This window comes from Ursus maritimus, unplaced genomic scaffold, assembly GCF_017311325.1.
Source record: "Ursus maritimus isolate PB19 unplaced genomic scaffold, ASM1731132v1 scaffold_21, whole genome shotgun sequence".
Classification (NCBI taxonomy): domain Eukaryota; kingdom Metazoa; phylum Chordata; class Mammalia; order Carnivora; family Ursidae; genus Ursus; species Ursus maritimus.
The window spans coordinates 45,419,146-45,434,978 of record NW_024424564.1 but is presented as its reverse complement, the minus strand read 5'-3'; the positions used below and the strand labels follow the sequence as shown (position 1 = coordinate 45,434,978).

General features: G+C 48.8%; 1 protein-coding gene across 6 annotated transcripts; it reads left to right on the top strand.

The window, feature by feature from the left end:
- The first annotated feature begins 2,121 nt into the window (after window positions 1-2,121).
- LOC103676428 (apolipoprotein L4-like) lies at window positions 2,122-15,123 on the top strand. Of its 6 annotated transcripts, XM_040637452.1 has the most exons (6): window positions 2,147-2,191; window positions 3,573-3,618; window positions 9,661-9,703; window positions 9,886-9,994; window positions 11,419-11,545; window positions 14,374-15,123. In XM_040637452.1, the coding sequence occupies exons 4-6, from the start codon at window positions 9,964-9,966 to the stop codon at window positions 14,843-14,845; spliced, it is 630 nt and encodes a 209-aa protein (XP_040493386.1). In that variant the 5' UTR covers window positions 2,147-2,191; window positions 3,573-3,618; window positions 9,661-9,703; window positions 9,886-9,963; the 3' UTR covers window positions 14,846-15,123. The 6 variants fall into 6 exon arrangements, with proteins under 6 accessions (XP_040493389.1, XP_040493387.1, XP_040493386.1 ...); XM_040637453.1 differs by lacking the exon at window positions 3,573-3,618 and having other exon boundaries at window positions 2,130-2,191; XM_040637454.1 differs by lacking the exons at window positions 2,147-2,191; window positions 3,573-3,618 and adding an exon at window positions 2,213-2,600.
- Window positions 15,124-15,833: the final 710 nt, after the last annotated feature.

Below are 15,833 nucleotides of genomic sequence, written 5' to 3'. Positions count from 1 at the left end.
GACTCTTCCAGCCTCCACCTGATGATGCCGCGGCATCTGCGGGACACCTCCCTCGGCTGTGAGAGGGGGACTTGCCCACTGAGGCGGTATTGCCTTCACAGTGCGCTGAGTGGCTTATTGACCAAAGATGTTGCCCGAGAACCCTGCCTCTCAAACTGTGGTCATCCGGGGTGACTTTTCTTATGATCCTCGGGGGTCAAGTAGAGCCGTATTTTCTAGTCACTAGATCTTTAGGGTCCCCAAGTGGGCTGGACTCGGCACATGTCCCCGCAGTGCAGATGTCTGTCCTTCCCCTGACGAGTCTGCAGCCCCGGCCTTGTTGCCGCACTGCGGGGCTGTGTTCCGGGAGCCCGTCCACGTGCACAATCCGCTCTCATGCACATTAGCCCATCGGGCCGCAGCTCGAATGGACATCGCATCGCCTTCTGCTCTCACAGTGGTTTCATCGGCTCGTCACGCGCAGGGCGTGCTAGCGACAGGGTGACGAATCAGGAGGAAGGGAGGTTGCAGAAAAGTGACCCAGAAATAAACAAGGAGAGGTGGATAAATCACAACTTTAGGGGCGCCTGGATGGCACAGCGGTTAAGCGTCTGCCTTCGGCTCAGGGCGTGATCCCGGCACTATGGGATGGAGCCACACATCAGGCTCCTCCACTATGAGCCTGCTTCTTCCTCTCCCACTCCCCCTGCTTGTGTTCCCTCTCTTGCTGGCTGTCTCTATCTCTGTCGAATAAATAAATAAAATCTTTAAAAAACAAAAAAAACCCACACAACTTTAACCAAGTGTCAGAGGTCAGAGCGTCAACGTGGCCTTGAGTTTGGCCCCTTCCCTGAGTTAATGGACCCAAGACACCACCTGTTCCCTCACGTGGCTTTTCCATCTGCAAATTCAAGCCGAGCTCCTGGCCCACCCGTGGGTTGATCATCTCAAGCCCTGGAGTGTGATTCTTGCATCATCATTCTGTCCCTCTGTCCTTCCCTTAAAGCTGGGGGAGGAGCCATGATGCCCCAGGGACTACGGCCGGGGACCCCAGAAGGAAAGGTCAGGTTGGTTTCCATGTGCACAGGTGTGGGGGCAGGGAACGGGGTGTGGGGTGTGGGGTACGGGCGCACCCCGAGCCCCTTGGCCAAGGCAAAGCAGAAAAGCCCACAGCAGTGCTGCTGCTACAGCTCTCCCAAGCCGTAGAGCCTTTTCCCTTCAGCTTCTGTATCTGTGCAGGGGCCTGTCTCTCCTAGGGCTGCTGGGGGAACCAGACCTTCCTGCATGGCCAGTGTCCCCCCAGCACCTGGCACACACTCAGCTCTGGCCACGATGGCTGCTCTGCTCAGGGACCACGCGGGAAACAGGCCTTGCTGGCTCTTTGCATTTGCTCTTTCCTGACACTAGCCATCCTAGAAGAGTCCTCCTTTAGAGAGAAATACATCTGTCATCAAGCAGAAACAAGCGGGCTAGAAACAGCAGTGTTTCCTCAGCTCTCTCCCACAAGCGTCTGCATCCCTGCAAACAGCACTTGGCCCCCATGTCTAGAGAGTCCTGATTAGATCCAAAGGGGTGGGGGAAGACAGGGACAGGGTGACTGCAACAGGGGATTTAAGCCCCTCCCCTAGGTGCCATGGGAGCAGAGTAGGGCACAAGGACTCTGCCAGGGAGGGTGCTGGAGGGCTTCTCAGACGAGGTGATGCCGGATTTGGGCTTTGAAGTCTGAGCATGGTTTTTCCAGGTGGTAGAACCAGGTGCTTCTGGCAGAAGGATCTACACCAGCAAATGCCTGGAAGCCACAGGGGTGTGGCACTCAGTGGCTGCACTCTGGGAAGTGAGCCGTGAGCACCTGGCATGTTGGGCACAGGAAGGTGAATAAGGCAGGCACGCCAGGGAGTGCGGTGGGAGAGACAGAGAGGAGGGGGCTGGGAACAAGCCCGGGGTGGGGGCGTCTGTGGGGAGACTCATTAGCTGAGGGTCCCACAGTCTGTCAGTGGCAGGAGGGCTGAGTAGGGAAGACCTGGAACGCAGGTGTGGGGCTGGCCCTTTGAGGCAGTCAGGGCAGACTAGGGAGGGTAGGACACTAGGACCAGCCGGGTGTGTACATTTCATCAGGAGCTGCTTGAAGTGGATGCTTTCAGTTTCCCTTTAGGTCCATATGTTTGGGCTTTGGGTGTGGTTACTGCACAGAGTCCCAGCTGGGTCCTCCCAGGTAAGAACCGCTGGATGTGCTTCAGCTCCTTGGTGAGCTTGGAGGGTGGGGCCCCAGAGCAGGGAGATGTCTGGGCTGCTCCCTGCCCCCCACGGGGCCCTCTGTTCCCCCCACTGTGGGGCAGGAAGAGAAGAGCAGGCCTGTGAAACTGCAGCAGAAAGAAGGGAGTGGCTGGGGGTGGGAAGGGCCACAGCATAGATGGTCCAGGCATCGAAACTGAAAACAGCAAACTGTAGACTTGTGGGGTCGACAATGAGGGCGTGAGTTTTATCTGTGTGTTTATGCCGGCAGAGGCAAACCTAGAAGTCTTGGGATCGTTAAAGTCCCATTTCTCCTCAGACAGCTGCGTCACAAGGCCTGGTCTTCCCTTCTGTCCTGCCGGTGCCCACCGGGAGCTCTGTGACCCTGGGTTAGTGCCATTCCTGGGAATTGTTTGTTCACATCTCTAAAAACTTGTCTTCAGTCTTTCCTGTTGATTCATGGGGTCTGTCGTGTTTCATGCGCGCTTAGCTTTTCTCTGCTCTAAGTATCAAGCGTACTGCCTCCTGGCCTCTCCCTGTAGTCTGACTTAGTTCATGGTGTCCTTTGCAATTTTTAAGAGGTCAGATAACAGAAATTTCCCCTTTATGGCATCTGGGATTTGCATCTTGCTTAAAAATTTCCCCTACTGTACATTATTTTTTAAAAACATGTCTTCCAGGACATTTGTAGCTTTCTCTTTCTAGCTTATATTTAGGTCCTGTTGGGATTTATTGATTGATTGGTTGATTTTGTACAAGCCTTTCAGTTTTTCCTTCTCCTTCTCCCCCTCTCTCTCTGCTTTCCTCCCTCCTCCCTTCTCCTCCCTCCTGCTCCTCCTTTTTCCCTTCCCTTTCCTCCTCTTTCTCCTCCCCTTCTTCCTCCTCTTCCTCTTCCTCCTGCCTCCCCTTTCTCCTCCTCTTTCTTTGTCCTCCTCCTCTTCTTCTCCTCCCGTTCAAGACATCTTTAACAGGTGCTGACTACAATCCATAGAAACCTGGCTTTTCTTATTGCTTTAAAGGAGCCTGGAGTGCACTAAGGAAATGACCCACCATCATTAGGGAGCAAATGTAGGGTGAGGTTGGAGGGAGTGGGGCCCAACATCAAGCCTGGCCTGGCCACCCTGGGGGAGGTGAGGCTTTGAAAAGTCCTGCCAAGGCTCAGGCATCAGGACAGCCATGTTTTTCTGCAATTCCCTCTTCCTCTTTCTCCTCGTATAAAAAATATTATGGCAGGAGTATGAAGACATGAGGAATTAAATGGAAGGTTCCAGAAATCTGCTAGAACTGTCCAAAGCATGTTGAATCAGAAGGGTAATTCCTGTGAAATCTGAGACCAAGTCTTATTTGTTCTTGGGCTGCAGGAGCTTTTCATCAAGCTAGCCAAGACACCAGTGGAATTGCTGAGCGGTGAGTGAAGCTGGCTGTGCTGTGGCTCCCGCAGCTCAGATCTGAGCCCGGCTGTGCCCTGGAGAGCCAGGACAGAGGGTCCCCCGGGAGGCCCTGGAACAGGAGTTCAGGCAGGGACTAGATAGGCCCCCGGCAGTGCTCAGAGTGGGACCGAGGAGAACACACAGAGAGGACTGCAATCAGGACAGTGCACATTCAAGGGGAGTCTGGAGTCAGTGGGGGGCAGCTGGTAGGGGAGGCAGCAGGTGAGCTGGGCTTCCACACACAGCTACACTTTTACAAGGTGAGGAAGGGGGGAAAAGGCATTCCAGGGGAAGGGAGTAGCATAAGCAAAGGCCTGGAGGCTGAGGTGTGATGGACCAGAAGCAAGGAGAGGCATGGGCTGGCTCAGCCCTTACAGCCTGCGACTCTCCATTGTGAGTTCAAGCTCCATGTTGGGCCTGGAGCCTACTTCAAATAAAAATTAAAAAAGAAAAAAAGAAAAGAAGAAGGAAGTGAGGGGTCCTTGAGGGTCTCTGGGCCAAGCACCATGGAGGCAGGGAGCAGTGCGGAAGACAGGAGTGGGAGCATTAGGGAGCCCAGGGTGGGGCCCAGGCTAAGGAGTTTGAGCCTGTCTTAGTCTCCCCTTTCCCTGCCCAAGGAGCATGCCTGCAGCTGCTTGCGGGGAGATGCTTTGGTGAGAGTCTCTGTGCTGCTGCCTCTGTAGAGCTTGTACGGAGTCGGTGGGGATGGGAGGGCTCCGTGTCCTGTCCGGCCATGCCGGTGGGCAGGGCAGGCTGCTTCCCTCCTTTTCTCCTCCTGACAGCCGTGCCTGCAGGCTGGCCAAGGACACCCGGGTACTGATGAGGCAGGAGGGAGCACTGTCCAGCATCAAACCCAGCGGAGGCCCAAGACAAGGGTCGGGGCCCGGCCAAGTATAGCGGAGGATGGAAGAATGGGACAGAGAGTGCAGACACATTTGCAAATGTTTGGCATCATCCAGGGTCTGGCTCTTTCTGCCAGCACGCTCCTCCTGCTCTGCCTTTGCTCTTGGTCCTTGTGCTTCATGATGTCCTTTGGCTGCCTGCAGCTCCCTGCTCAGTGGGCACTCTGCTTCTTCCTCTCCCTCTGCCTGCCACTCCCCCTCTCCCTCCCCTGTTCACGCTCTCTGGCTCGCTCTCTGTCAAGTACATAAATATATATAAAATCTTTATTAAAGAAAAGGACCCCCCCTTCATATTAGGAGTAATTGACAATTAAATGACCTGCATTATACTAACTCCTTGTTGCGTTACAACTTTTCACCGTTATATCTACCTTTTTAATATACTTAGTCTCAGCTCTTCTCCTTTGGACATTGTTGGGAATCACGGTTTTACAGACTCAGCCTGGCTCAATTAAACATGCTCATAATAAATATTATCAATTATCATTATTATTATTCTATGTAATTGGGTAGGATTCCCAGTGGGTGCCCTATTGGGCACTGCTCTGATCATTCCCAAAGCATCCTTTCTTTCAGGAGTAGGGGCCATTGAAGGCCCATGGAGTTCAGTTTTCCTCCCAGGAGTCTTGCTGCCTTTGAGTGGAGTAAAGCCACGGATGCCTGTGTGAGTGGGCGAGGGATTACTAGAAGATGTATCCGTCGAAGGGTGGAGTTCACTCTGATGACTCTAGGTTAACCTATGTTATCATCCCACTTTTCTTAGACAACTTCCTTTCGTCCAGCACCAAGGTTTCTCCCATGCTGACGATTGTCCCATCAGGAGTCAGGCTTATGTCTTATGGGCACTTGCTCCAGTTGCTCCCATCATCTTTGAAGGGTAGTGTCAGACACCAACCTGTTATTGGGGTTAGCTGTTACTCACTGCTATAAAGCAACACCTGCCTTACTAAAATTAAAAAAAAATCAGAGTAATAAGTGCATATGGTTAAAACAACTCAGTTAGTACCGAGGGCTCTGCTCACCCACTTTCCCAATTGAAAGCAATCACTTTTAATTTGTGGCTTTTTCTTGAGGTGGTTAATCAATATCTTTAGATGATATTCTTACCCTGGGAGACAGAATAGGTGAACGTGTAGGCTCTGGAGACCAGCAGTCTGGGTGTGAATTCTGGCTCTGGCCCTAGCTGGGTGCTTTGGGTAAATTACTTAACCTGTCTGAGTTTCAGTTCCTTTTCTTACGGAGTCATGGGGAGAATTAATAGATGAGTTAATGCATACAAAGCACTTAGAACGGTGCCTGGTGCAAAGCAGGTAGTCATCAGCCACAATAGTTAGTTTCATTCCCTTGTTTTTTAAATTTTGAAGAGTTATTTATTTCTTACCAGGACAGAGAGTGATTTCCCTTACTTTTATACTTTTTCTTATACACCTCCCCAGCTTCTCCTCATATCGTGCTATCACTAATTTTATGTCCTCGATTAGAAACCTTTCTAGTCGTAAGCAATTTACTTACACCTTTGTGTCTTTTTTTTTTAAGCCTCTCAATTGCTGCCAGTATTTTTGGATTCCCCACTTTATACAATGAGGATATTAATCCTCCTCCTCTCTTCAATGCTTCACCTCCCAGCTTCTATCATTGTACTTTAATTTATATATTGGAAATAAGTGCATTTAGTTCTCATATTTAAATGGTCTCTTTTGTTCTAAAGGTTAAAAATCAAAGAGGAAGGTTTACATGTGTGTGATGTTTTCAGTATTGTTTACTGTAGAGTTAAGTTGTGAAATACAGTTGCACATGCTTTCTTGTACAGCTTTAGTTTTTCCTGATTTTCTAATTGCCTATGTTTTTACCTCTTGCAATGTTGCCTTCAACATTTCCTCCATTTTTCGAAGTGTGCATTGTGTAAGTATTGTATCAAGTCCCCTTTCCCCATAGAACTCTTCACTTCTTATTCCATTCTGGGCTGGTTTCTCTCTAGGCCCACGGCGTGCCAGCTGTATTCCTCAGATTCCTTCCTGTCTGTGGTAATTTTTACGTTTCCTGGACCTCATAGCTTTCTGTCTCTTGGCTATTATCCTCCACCTCACCCCATAAACACACAAACTTTTTTTTTTCCTGCGGCTCTTTCTTAAGTCATTTTCTAAGAAATTATAGCAAATGGTATCTTGTCATTCCCCATTTAGTTTCATTTCTTCTGTCACCTTTTTGTTTTATTTTCTGGAAGTTTTCCTGGACCTTTCCATCCTTTCCTTAGACTTCTTTAGTTTGCTATCACTTTTTTTAAAGATCTCTTTTTTGTTCCATAATTTTTTAATCCCTTTTCAGTGCATCCTGTTCTCATTTTATGAAGACAACACCTTTCTAATCTCCCTGAGGACATTGGATCAAGGTTTAAAAAAATTATTCCCTATAATCAAAATTATGTATTTCTTCTGGTATCATTGTTTTTAAGGTTTATTAAGTCCAGCTGATTTTTGTTATTGTTGTTCTTTTTTTAAAGTAAGCTTTATGCCCTACATGGGTCTTGAACTCATGACCTTGACATCAAGAGTTGCAATCTGTACTGACTGAGCCAGCCAGGCGCCCCTTCTGGAGTCATTTTTTATTTATCTTAGCCCCCCTTTCCATCTGGTCCTCTTTCTTATAGATCGGATCCTAGATTGCCTATTTGTAGTTAAGAGAGAGGTATGTTAAGAGACAGGCTTTCCTGGAGAGTGATTGGATGAGGCTCCCCAGATGCCAGAAGATAGATATTTTATCTGGAGTCTTTCAGTTCTGCTTTTCCCCCTCTGGGGTAGACTTAGGCTGCTGTGAATATAGGATCGGGTGTGGGGTTGGTAACCTTCTTCCTGCTTCCCCTCTACCTCCCTCTCATCTTCGGTCTCCCTCTCTGAAGCTCTGCCTTCAGACCATTCTTCTTGCCTATTTGTCCTCACTCTGTTTTTCTAAGGGCTCCTTCCTCTCCTCTTCTTTTTTCAACTATCAGTTCTCCATCCAATCTGCCTTTAAACATTTGTCTAAGGCTCTGGACTCCTGTTGGCACTGTTCTTTTCCACTGACAGCAGAATGAGGAGATGCAGTGTGTGGGTTCTTGAGTCCAGGAGGCAGATTTGAACCCAGGCTAGCTCTTACTTGATTTCTGACTCTGGGAAAATCACATAGTCCATGCTTTAGTTTCCTTATCTTTAAACAGGAATGTAAACGATACACATCTCAATGATTATAGGAAGAAGATAGGTTATTATTTGTAAAGTCTTACAGCTATGAGCAATGCAGTGCATAGGCCACAACTCTGAGTCACTCTCATCATTAGTTATTTTTATACCTATAAGTACCTTTACTATCATTTCATTCAGGTCTCAGGTGGGATATTTGATAAATGCTCTTTTGCCTTCTTCAAATAGTGTCTAGGGGCGCCTGGCTGGCTTCTTTGGAAAAGCATGGGACTCTTGACCTTGGGGTTGTGATTTTGATTTGCAAATTCAGTATAGAGATCCCAAAAAAAAAAAAAAGTGAACTTAAGATATTAATGCTTAAATGTAATCAACATTTGCTGTCTTTCCTCATCTCCCAAGGCAAGAGAATAACAGAACTAAAATAAATTCTCTCTCTATTCGGGTCTGTTTTTTTTTTTTAAAGACTATGAAGAACTGGTAAGAATGGAATGGTGGACACCGTCATGTAGTGTGAGTGTGAATGTGAATTGGTTTAATTTTTTTCTTAATAGTGTGGCTCTAGGTATGAAAAAATTTGTACGTGGTGATACCTTCTGACCCAGTCATCCTGTTTCTTGAAATGCCTTAAGGAAACAATCTGAAATGCAAAATGCAAAGTTTTATACAAGGAGATTTTTGTTCGCACTATCATTGAGATGAAGAATTAGAAGCAGTCTAAGTTTCGAAGTTGGTGGAGGACAGCAGAGGGAAGTGCACACATTCCGGAGGGCTCAGCAGTCCATTGCAGAGCTTAGGGATTGCCCAGGAGTTAGCAGGTCTCCAGGCCCTGTGGGATAAAGAATGTTGCAGAAGCAAGGAGGACACAGGGTTTGGGAAGCTGTGACACCCCAAAATCGATCAAGACAAAGACTGGTTCCTGATGCAAGACCTCATTGTGGAATGAGAAGAGTCATTTACAAATAAACACTTCTACAGGTGACCCTTGAACAACACAGGTTGAACCACACAGATCTACTTCTGTGCAGATTTTTTCATTAAATATATGTACACTAGTGTAAATGTACTTTCTCTTCCTATGATTTTCTTTCTTTTTTTTTTTTTAAGATTTTATTTATTTGCCAGAGTGAGAGAGTGAGCACGAGCACATGAGCAGGGGGGAGGGGCAGAGGGAGAAGGAGAAGCAGTCTCCTCACTGAGGACAGAGCCAGTTGTGGGGCTTTAGCCCAGGATCCTGGGATTATGACCTGAGTTGAAGGCAGATGCTTCAACGACTGAGCCACCCAGGCGCCCCTTCCTTATGATTTTCTTAACATTTTCTTTTTCTGTAGCTTACTGTATGCAAGAATACAGTACGTAATACATATAACATAGAAACTATGTGTTGGTCAGCTGTTTATGTTATTGGTAAGTCTTCTGGTCAAGAGTAGGTTATTAGTGGTTAAGTGTTGGGAAGTCAGGAGTGTTGTATGAATTTGACCACACAGGGATAGAGTCGGCACCCGTAATCCCTGTGTTGCTGAAAAATGAACTGTACATGAATAAATGTTTTCGTATATTCAAGGGAGTAGAGCACAGTCATCACAAACATGGGATTTGGATCAGAGACACTCGGGTTCAAGTCCTGGCTCTAGCATTGTTGTGAACACGTGGACTAACCTAAGTTCAAGTGCTGCTATCTTCCCCATTCAAGTGGGAGCCACAGGAACACCCACTTCCTGGGTGTGTGAGGATGGTCATTGAGGGAGCACGTAAGGAGCCCTGCCTGTCATAGACACTTGATCCGTATTAGCTCTTAGCAATTAGTAGACACACACGTTCCTGACTTCGAGGAAGTTCCAGAGCATTTGTCCCTTCTTTTCTTCTGTGTTTGGTTGTATTGCTTCTATAACTTCTCAGATGGCAGTCTCCTTGTCCGATTATCTGCTCCTTGTGCCCCAACAGGACAGCAGGAGTCTGGCGTGCCTTGGGAGTGAGCTGGAGTGAGGTGAGTAAGTTTCCTTAAATATCCGCTGGCAGAAGCCGGTAGACAGACAAGCGCATCGGGTAAAGTCTACTTTGGCTTTTGTAAGCATCCCAGAGGGAAGCACCAGAGACCTGGCCCCTCGCTGCTTCCTGCTGCCACAGCTGGCTCACATTTGACCCCACGATTTGTTCTCTCTTCCCCAGGGGTGAAGCGACACCTCCTCCCACCCGGGACACAGACGCGAGCTGTAGGGAAAACTCTCAGATCCGACTGCCGGCACCATGACTTCAGGAGCCCATGGGCTCAGCCCAGGTAGTCAACTTCCACTTCTCTGGATGATTCCTAGAACTGCAGGGCTGCCTCCAGCTGAGTTAACTCACAGAGGAATCAGTCGCTTGAAGTGTCCTGAGCCCCCAAGAGGGGTCAAGGGGAGTCCCCAGCCCAGGAGTCTATAAGGACTCCTCCCTTCTGTCCTCTCACAGTCCTGGCTGAGGTGCTCATTTCCTCCCTCTCCCTGCCACCCTTCAAATCTATCAAATGACCCAGACGTGAGGCAGGACAGCCCACAGGAAGGTTGGGGACAGCAGAAGGGAAAGGAGGGAAGAAAGGGGTCCTGAGTCAGGGCAGGGGGAGGAGGTAGACCAGCAACCTTGGAGGCTTCTCCTGCCCTCTTGCCCTGTCCAAGGCTCCAGCATGGCTCAGGATGACTGTGGGGCTTCATGATAGAGGCCATTCCCTCCAGCTGTCACTCTGTTGCTAGCCTGACTGCTCTGTGAGGGTCAGTGGGCACTGACCTGGACCCCACTGTGGTCTTTGCCACTTCCCACCTATGTGACCTGGAGTGCCTTACCTAACCTTCCCTGTAAAATAAGAAATTTTCTGTGTGTTTTTATGAGGATCAAATGTAATGTGTTTTTCTGTAATTTGGGCCAGGGCCTGCTACACAATATGTCCTCCCTAGTATTGTTGGTGTCCCCTCTACCTGGAACCTGTTAGTGCCAGGTAGAAACCTCCCCTCCCCCAGCATGCCCTGGCCCCCCAGGGCTATGTGATGGCACTTGCCCTGTGTCCCCACTATAAACACCTGCTTATCGGATATGAAAGTGGAGCAGGATCAGAAAGAACGAGTTCTCAACATTTGCTGCAACATGGATGGCACTGGAGGAGATAATGCTAAGTGAAATAAGTCAAGCAGAGAAAGACAACTATCATATGATTTCTCTCATCTATGGAACATAAGAGCTAGGATGATCGGTAGGGGAAGAAAGGGATAAAGAAAGGGGGGGGTAATCAGAAGGGGGAATGAAACATGAGAGACTATGGACTATGAGAAACAAACTGAGGACTTCAGAGGGGAAGGGGGTGGGGGAATGGGATAGACCGGTGATGGGTAGTAAGAAGGGCACGTATTGCATGGTGCACTGGGTGTTATACGCAACTAATGAATCATCGAGCCTTACATCGGAAACCGGGGATGTACTGTATGGTGACTAACATAATATAATAAAAAATCATTAAAAAAAAAAAAAGAAAGTGGAGCAGGAACTGATTTTATTGATCTCAATACCCCTGCCTAGGCCGGTTCTCAGCTATTTCCCCACCCCCCTCCCCAATCCATAAATACAGAGATTTAGCGCTGTGGCTTCCCTCAAACCAAGCCCTGAATTCCTCTCTCCCTTAGTGAAGCTGGTAAAGGAAAAAACTAAACAAACTTTCATTTTTTTCTTTCCATCTAGAGACCGAAGCACTTGTTGAGAAAGTCATCGAGTCTTTCCAGAACACAGTGAGCTTACAGGAACTGCACATCTTGCCAACCAACCATGAAACCTGGGAGAGATTTGTGGCTGAGGCCACATTGTCCAGGTAACACCCTGGGGATGCCCCGGGATGGTCACCCAGGTCTCTGCAGAACAGAATCCTGGGGTTGGGTTTGGGTATGCTCCTTACAACAATCCATGAGGAATATGTCTTCCCTGACATTTGCTGGCAGTGAATGGCCTCGGATTGAGAAGAGCCAAAACCTGCAGAGAGCAGGTGATGGGACCTTGGCCTTAACCCAAAGCAGACCTGTCTCTGCCTTGGTCTCTTCATATGCCCATTTTATCATGAGGAAGCGAAGATAATGCATGGAAAGTGTTTAGCATAGTGACTGGCACATTGTAGGTGCTTAGTTCATGTTAACTTTTTAGAAGATTGCTGAGAAGAGACAGGGGCCAAGCGTCTTCTTTCTGGAGATGAGGGCCAAGCACGGCCTCCTCTGGGACAACTGAGAAGAACACTGACACCTCTGTCTGTGCCCCTGGGGATTCAGACTAGAGCATTTCCTCCCCATCTAAGGAGTTCTAGGAACATGCAGGATACTGCTGGCCCACGAGGTTCAGAGGTTGTAGTGGAATTGGACCGATCTGGGTTGGATCCTGACTTCATTTCTCCCCAGCGTGGGGACTCTGGGGCTGGATGTCTTGGAGTCTCAGATTTGTCATTTATTCAATGGAAACAGTAATTCAGTCTGATAAGATTGTGGCGAAGGCCTTAGTGTGAATGTGAGGGCCAGAGCTGGTGGTCAGGATAGAAAACGGGGGGTCCTGGTTGGAGGACTAGTAGGCTTGGGCAGTGGGGCTGGGAGTGAGTGACCCTCTAGGGCACAAAACTTGAGGAGACCAGGGACCTAGCAGAGGTCCTGTGATTAGGGAGGGGAACATTTCTTCCCTCCCTTCTTTGATCTCCTCACCACTGGGCTCATGGGGCCATGCGGGGTGTTTCTTCCATACTTTGTCTGGGAGCTGGCGGGCCTTGACTACCATTTGGAAGCCTCTTCTCTTCTACATAGAGCAGCTCCAGAGCAATAGAATGAGCTGTGCGGCTTTGTGACAACTCCCAGCTCCATGGTGGCAGCTCCCAATTCTGTACTCTTTGGGGATTCTGAGACTCAGAGAATCCCCCTAGGGAGGAAAGTACTTCCTCCACGAGCTTGCCCAAATGCAGGTCATTTCCGGCTTAGTGATTCATATAGAAGGTTCCCAAAGTCTCTTGCATCTTTAAGAGATGTCGGAAAGTTGCACATGGCCTTGGGGTACCAGCTAGGTGTGAATTAGGCTGGTGACACCTGTGAGGTCGGGATGCTGGGTAGTGGCTTGGGAGTCCATGCCGTGAGCTGGAGAGCCTGAGGGGAAGCAGGGGAAGCAGGTGTCCTCTCTGGCAGTCATTTGCGGCAATGGCTGGGCCCCTGCAGAGGATCAGGCTGCAGGGAAAGAGCGGGTACCAAGCAAGATGCTCGATAAGGTCCCTTCTCACTCTGAGGTTTTGTTTTCTTAAATTCCATGTACCCAGAGTTACCCAAACTGCAAAGTCTAAGACCACAATCCCTACGACTGCTTTACTGTTGGGACCAACTGCAAATTGGGGGGCGTCCCCAAAGCACCCTGTAATTGGATGATTCCCTGGAAGCACTCACTGAGCTCAGTGAGAGCTGTCACTGTCAGTTACGCTGTGTTACAGGGAAGGATACATGTTCCCATCAGCCAAAGAGAGAGACACTTGGGGCAGAGGGTTTCCAGTGCAAAGCTTCCGTTGTCCTCAGGAGACCTTGCTGTCCTGTATTCAGTGTGTGGCAGTGCACGTGGAGCATTGCCCACCAGGGAAGCTCAACTGTGAAAGTATAAACAATGATTGTGACACTTATTAATATGGTAAAGAAGACTTAATTCATGCCCTAGGCGTTAAGAGTGTTGTCATAGGGGAGAGAGATGGGGCTTACCTCGGAATAGGGTGAAGACTAGGGATTTATAGCCAAGGAGCAGGGCAGGGTCAGAGGATGGGAAATCAGTAAGATGACACATCAAGGTGGGGGGATTCTTGCTAACCTGACCTACTAGGGTTCTTGCTAAGACTGGGCACGACAGGCTATCAAGGACAGAGCACAGATGACCAAAGTCAAGGCCTAGTCAAGAGGAGGGCAGAGACGAGACCAGATAATGTTTGGTCAAGGAGAGAGTCTTTTTCAGCCTGTGCCTCAGTGTACAGTTTTACTGGGGCTTGATCACATGCTCCCTGCATGGCTGACCTGTCGTCTTCAGCTCCCCCTGGAGGTCACACTATGAGTTTCTGGTTCCTCCTTAGGTCAGAACTGACAGCACATGACCCAAAGCCCCCATCATACATCATCTCTGAGTCTGGCTGGTGGCCAAAGGCCCAGGCCACGGAAAAAAGTCCTATGGTTCTTGGACCCTTGACATCCTAGATGGGGCCTCGAGATCACTTCCCAGTGCCAAGGGCAAAGGGCAGACCTCTCTGTGGGTGAGGTTAATCCTTCCACACACAAAGATTCTCCAAATGAAGGTTTTTCTGCTCCAACCCACGTCCCTTTGTTCATCTATGGAGTTCCCAGGCTACAGACACTGTGGTCCTGACTGTGTGGACCTGTCCTTGACTGTGAAGCCGTCTTCATCCAGTACTACCACCCAAGAGCTTCTTAAGTTGACATGGACTGACTTATTCCCCGATGGACCGTGTGTTATGGAGCACAAGCAATGTACAGAGTGTGTTTAACTTTGCAGGAAAAAGTCTTCACATTTGTAAAATTCTTTTCCATTTGATTTATAGTAAACATTCTGTGGTTTTTGTATGATCATTGGAATGAAGCCCACTTTCCAGATCAGCTTGTCTTAATCACTTGATCTTCACTGTTGCAGGGAGGAGGCAGATGCACTACATGGAGGTCTGGACAGGCTGGATATGGAGGCCGAAGATCAGCTGGCTAGGGAGAGGTTTTTGAGTGAGTTTCCCCAGTTGAAAATGAGGCTTGAGGAGCGTATAAGAAAGCTCCTCGAGCTCTCAGGTAATGTCGACAGGCTACACAAGAACTGCACCATCTCCAAGAGGGTTGGTGGCTCCACTGGCATGTCTGGCATCCTGAAATTTGTTGGTCTGGGTCTGGTACCTTTCAGGGGTCAGTCTGACACTCACAGTAGCTACAGCGGGGCTGGGAGCAATATCCGCTGTGACCCATGTGTCCACCAGCTTCGTGAAAGACTCAAGAGAGTGGTCCGCAAATGCCAAGCCAGTCATACAACATCAATTGGCGTTGATGACAAAGAGAAGGTTGTTGCAAATGTTTTTTCAGAGCAAACGTCAAATTTCTTCCTTAGCAGGTATTTGCATTGAAGAATGCAAAACATTTCGATGAATGTTCGTGACATCTAGCTAGCTGATATCAATGGTAGGTGCCTCATGACACCCAAGAAAGCCTCAGTTCAAGGGACTGCTCTGTCATTGACCAATGGATCCCAGATCATGGGTATGGCCATCTCAGGTATCTCCTGTCTGATGGATATGCTCAACTTTGAGAAAAACTCAGGGCACTTGCAAGAGGGGGAAAAGACAGAGTCAGCTGAAGAGATGAGGCGGCAGGAGCTGGAGAGCAAGTTGGAGGAACTCACCAAGATCTATGAAAGTCTGACGGAGGGCCCGACTCCATGACCTCAGAACGGGGCAGGCACATGTGTGGGACAAAGACATGGAGGTACCTTATTAGAGGGGAAAAGAGGGCAAAACAAGGTTTTTGGGATGGGGTGTTGAGGAGTTGGGCATTTCTGTAGCTGTGCCCAGGAAGGGAGGGGTTCATGCAGTTGGTGCCAGCAGAGATGGGGGTGTCAAACAGAGGAAGGAACATGGATCCTGGAATTCGGAGGGAGAAGGCTAGAGAGTGAGGGGAATGGACTGAAGAGGACACAGGGGACATGTTCAAGAGAGGTGTGGAGGAAGAAGCAATGGGAAGGCCAGGAATAATAAAGTTAGAATTGTTGGAATATGCAAGAAGATGGTGAGTTTGATTTTTCCATCTTAATACTTAGTTCTTAGCCTTCCTGAAGTTGACAGTTGCTACTCAGGGCCGGATTTGACCACCATTCGGAGCAAAGACAAATAGGCTGGTCCACTGGGGGATGCTGGCACAAGTGACCCAGACCCGTGGTTCCCCTTCCACGTCCCATGAGCGACCGGGTGTTGTCAGCATGGATGCAATCCCCTTAGATGTCTCTGCCAACCACTCTGATGACTTCAGAAGTCCCCATTGTCCTATGTCCAGTTCGCAGTCCCTACTGCCCCACCCCCCACTGCCCCTCTGCTCTGAAACACAAGTCATAAGGTCCAG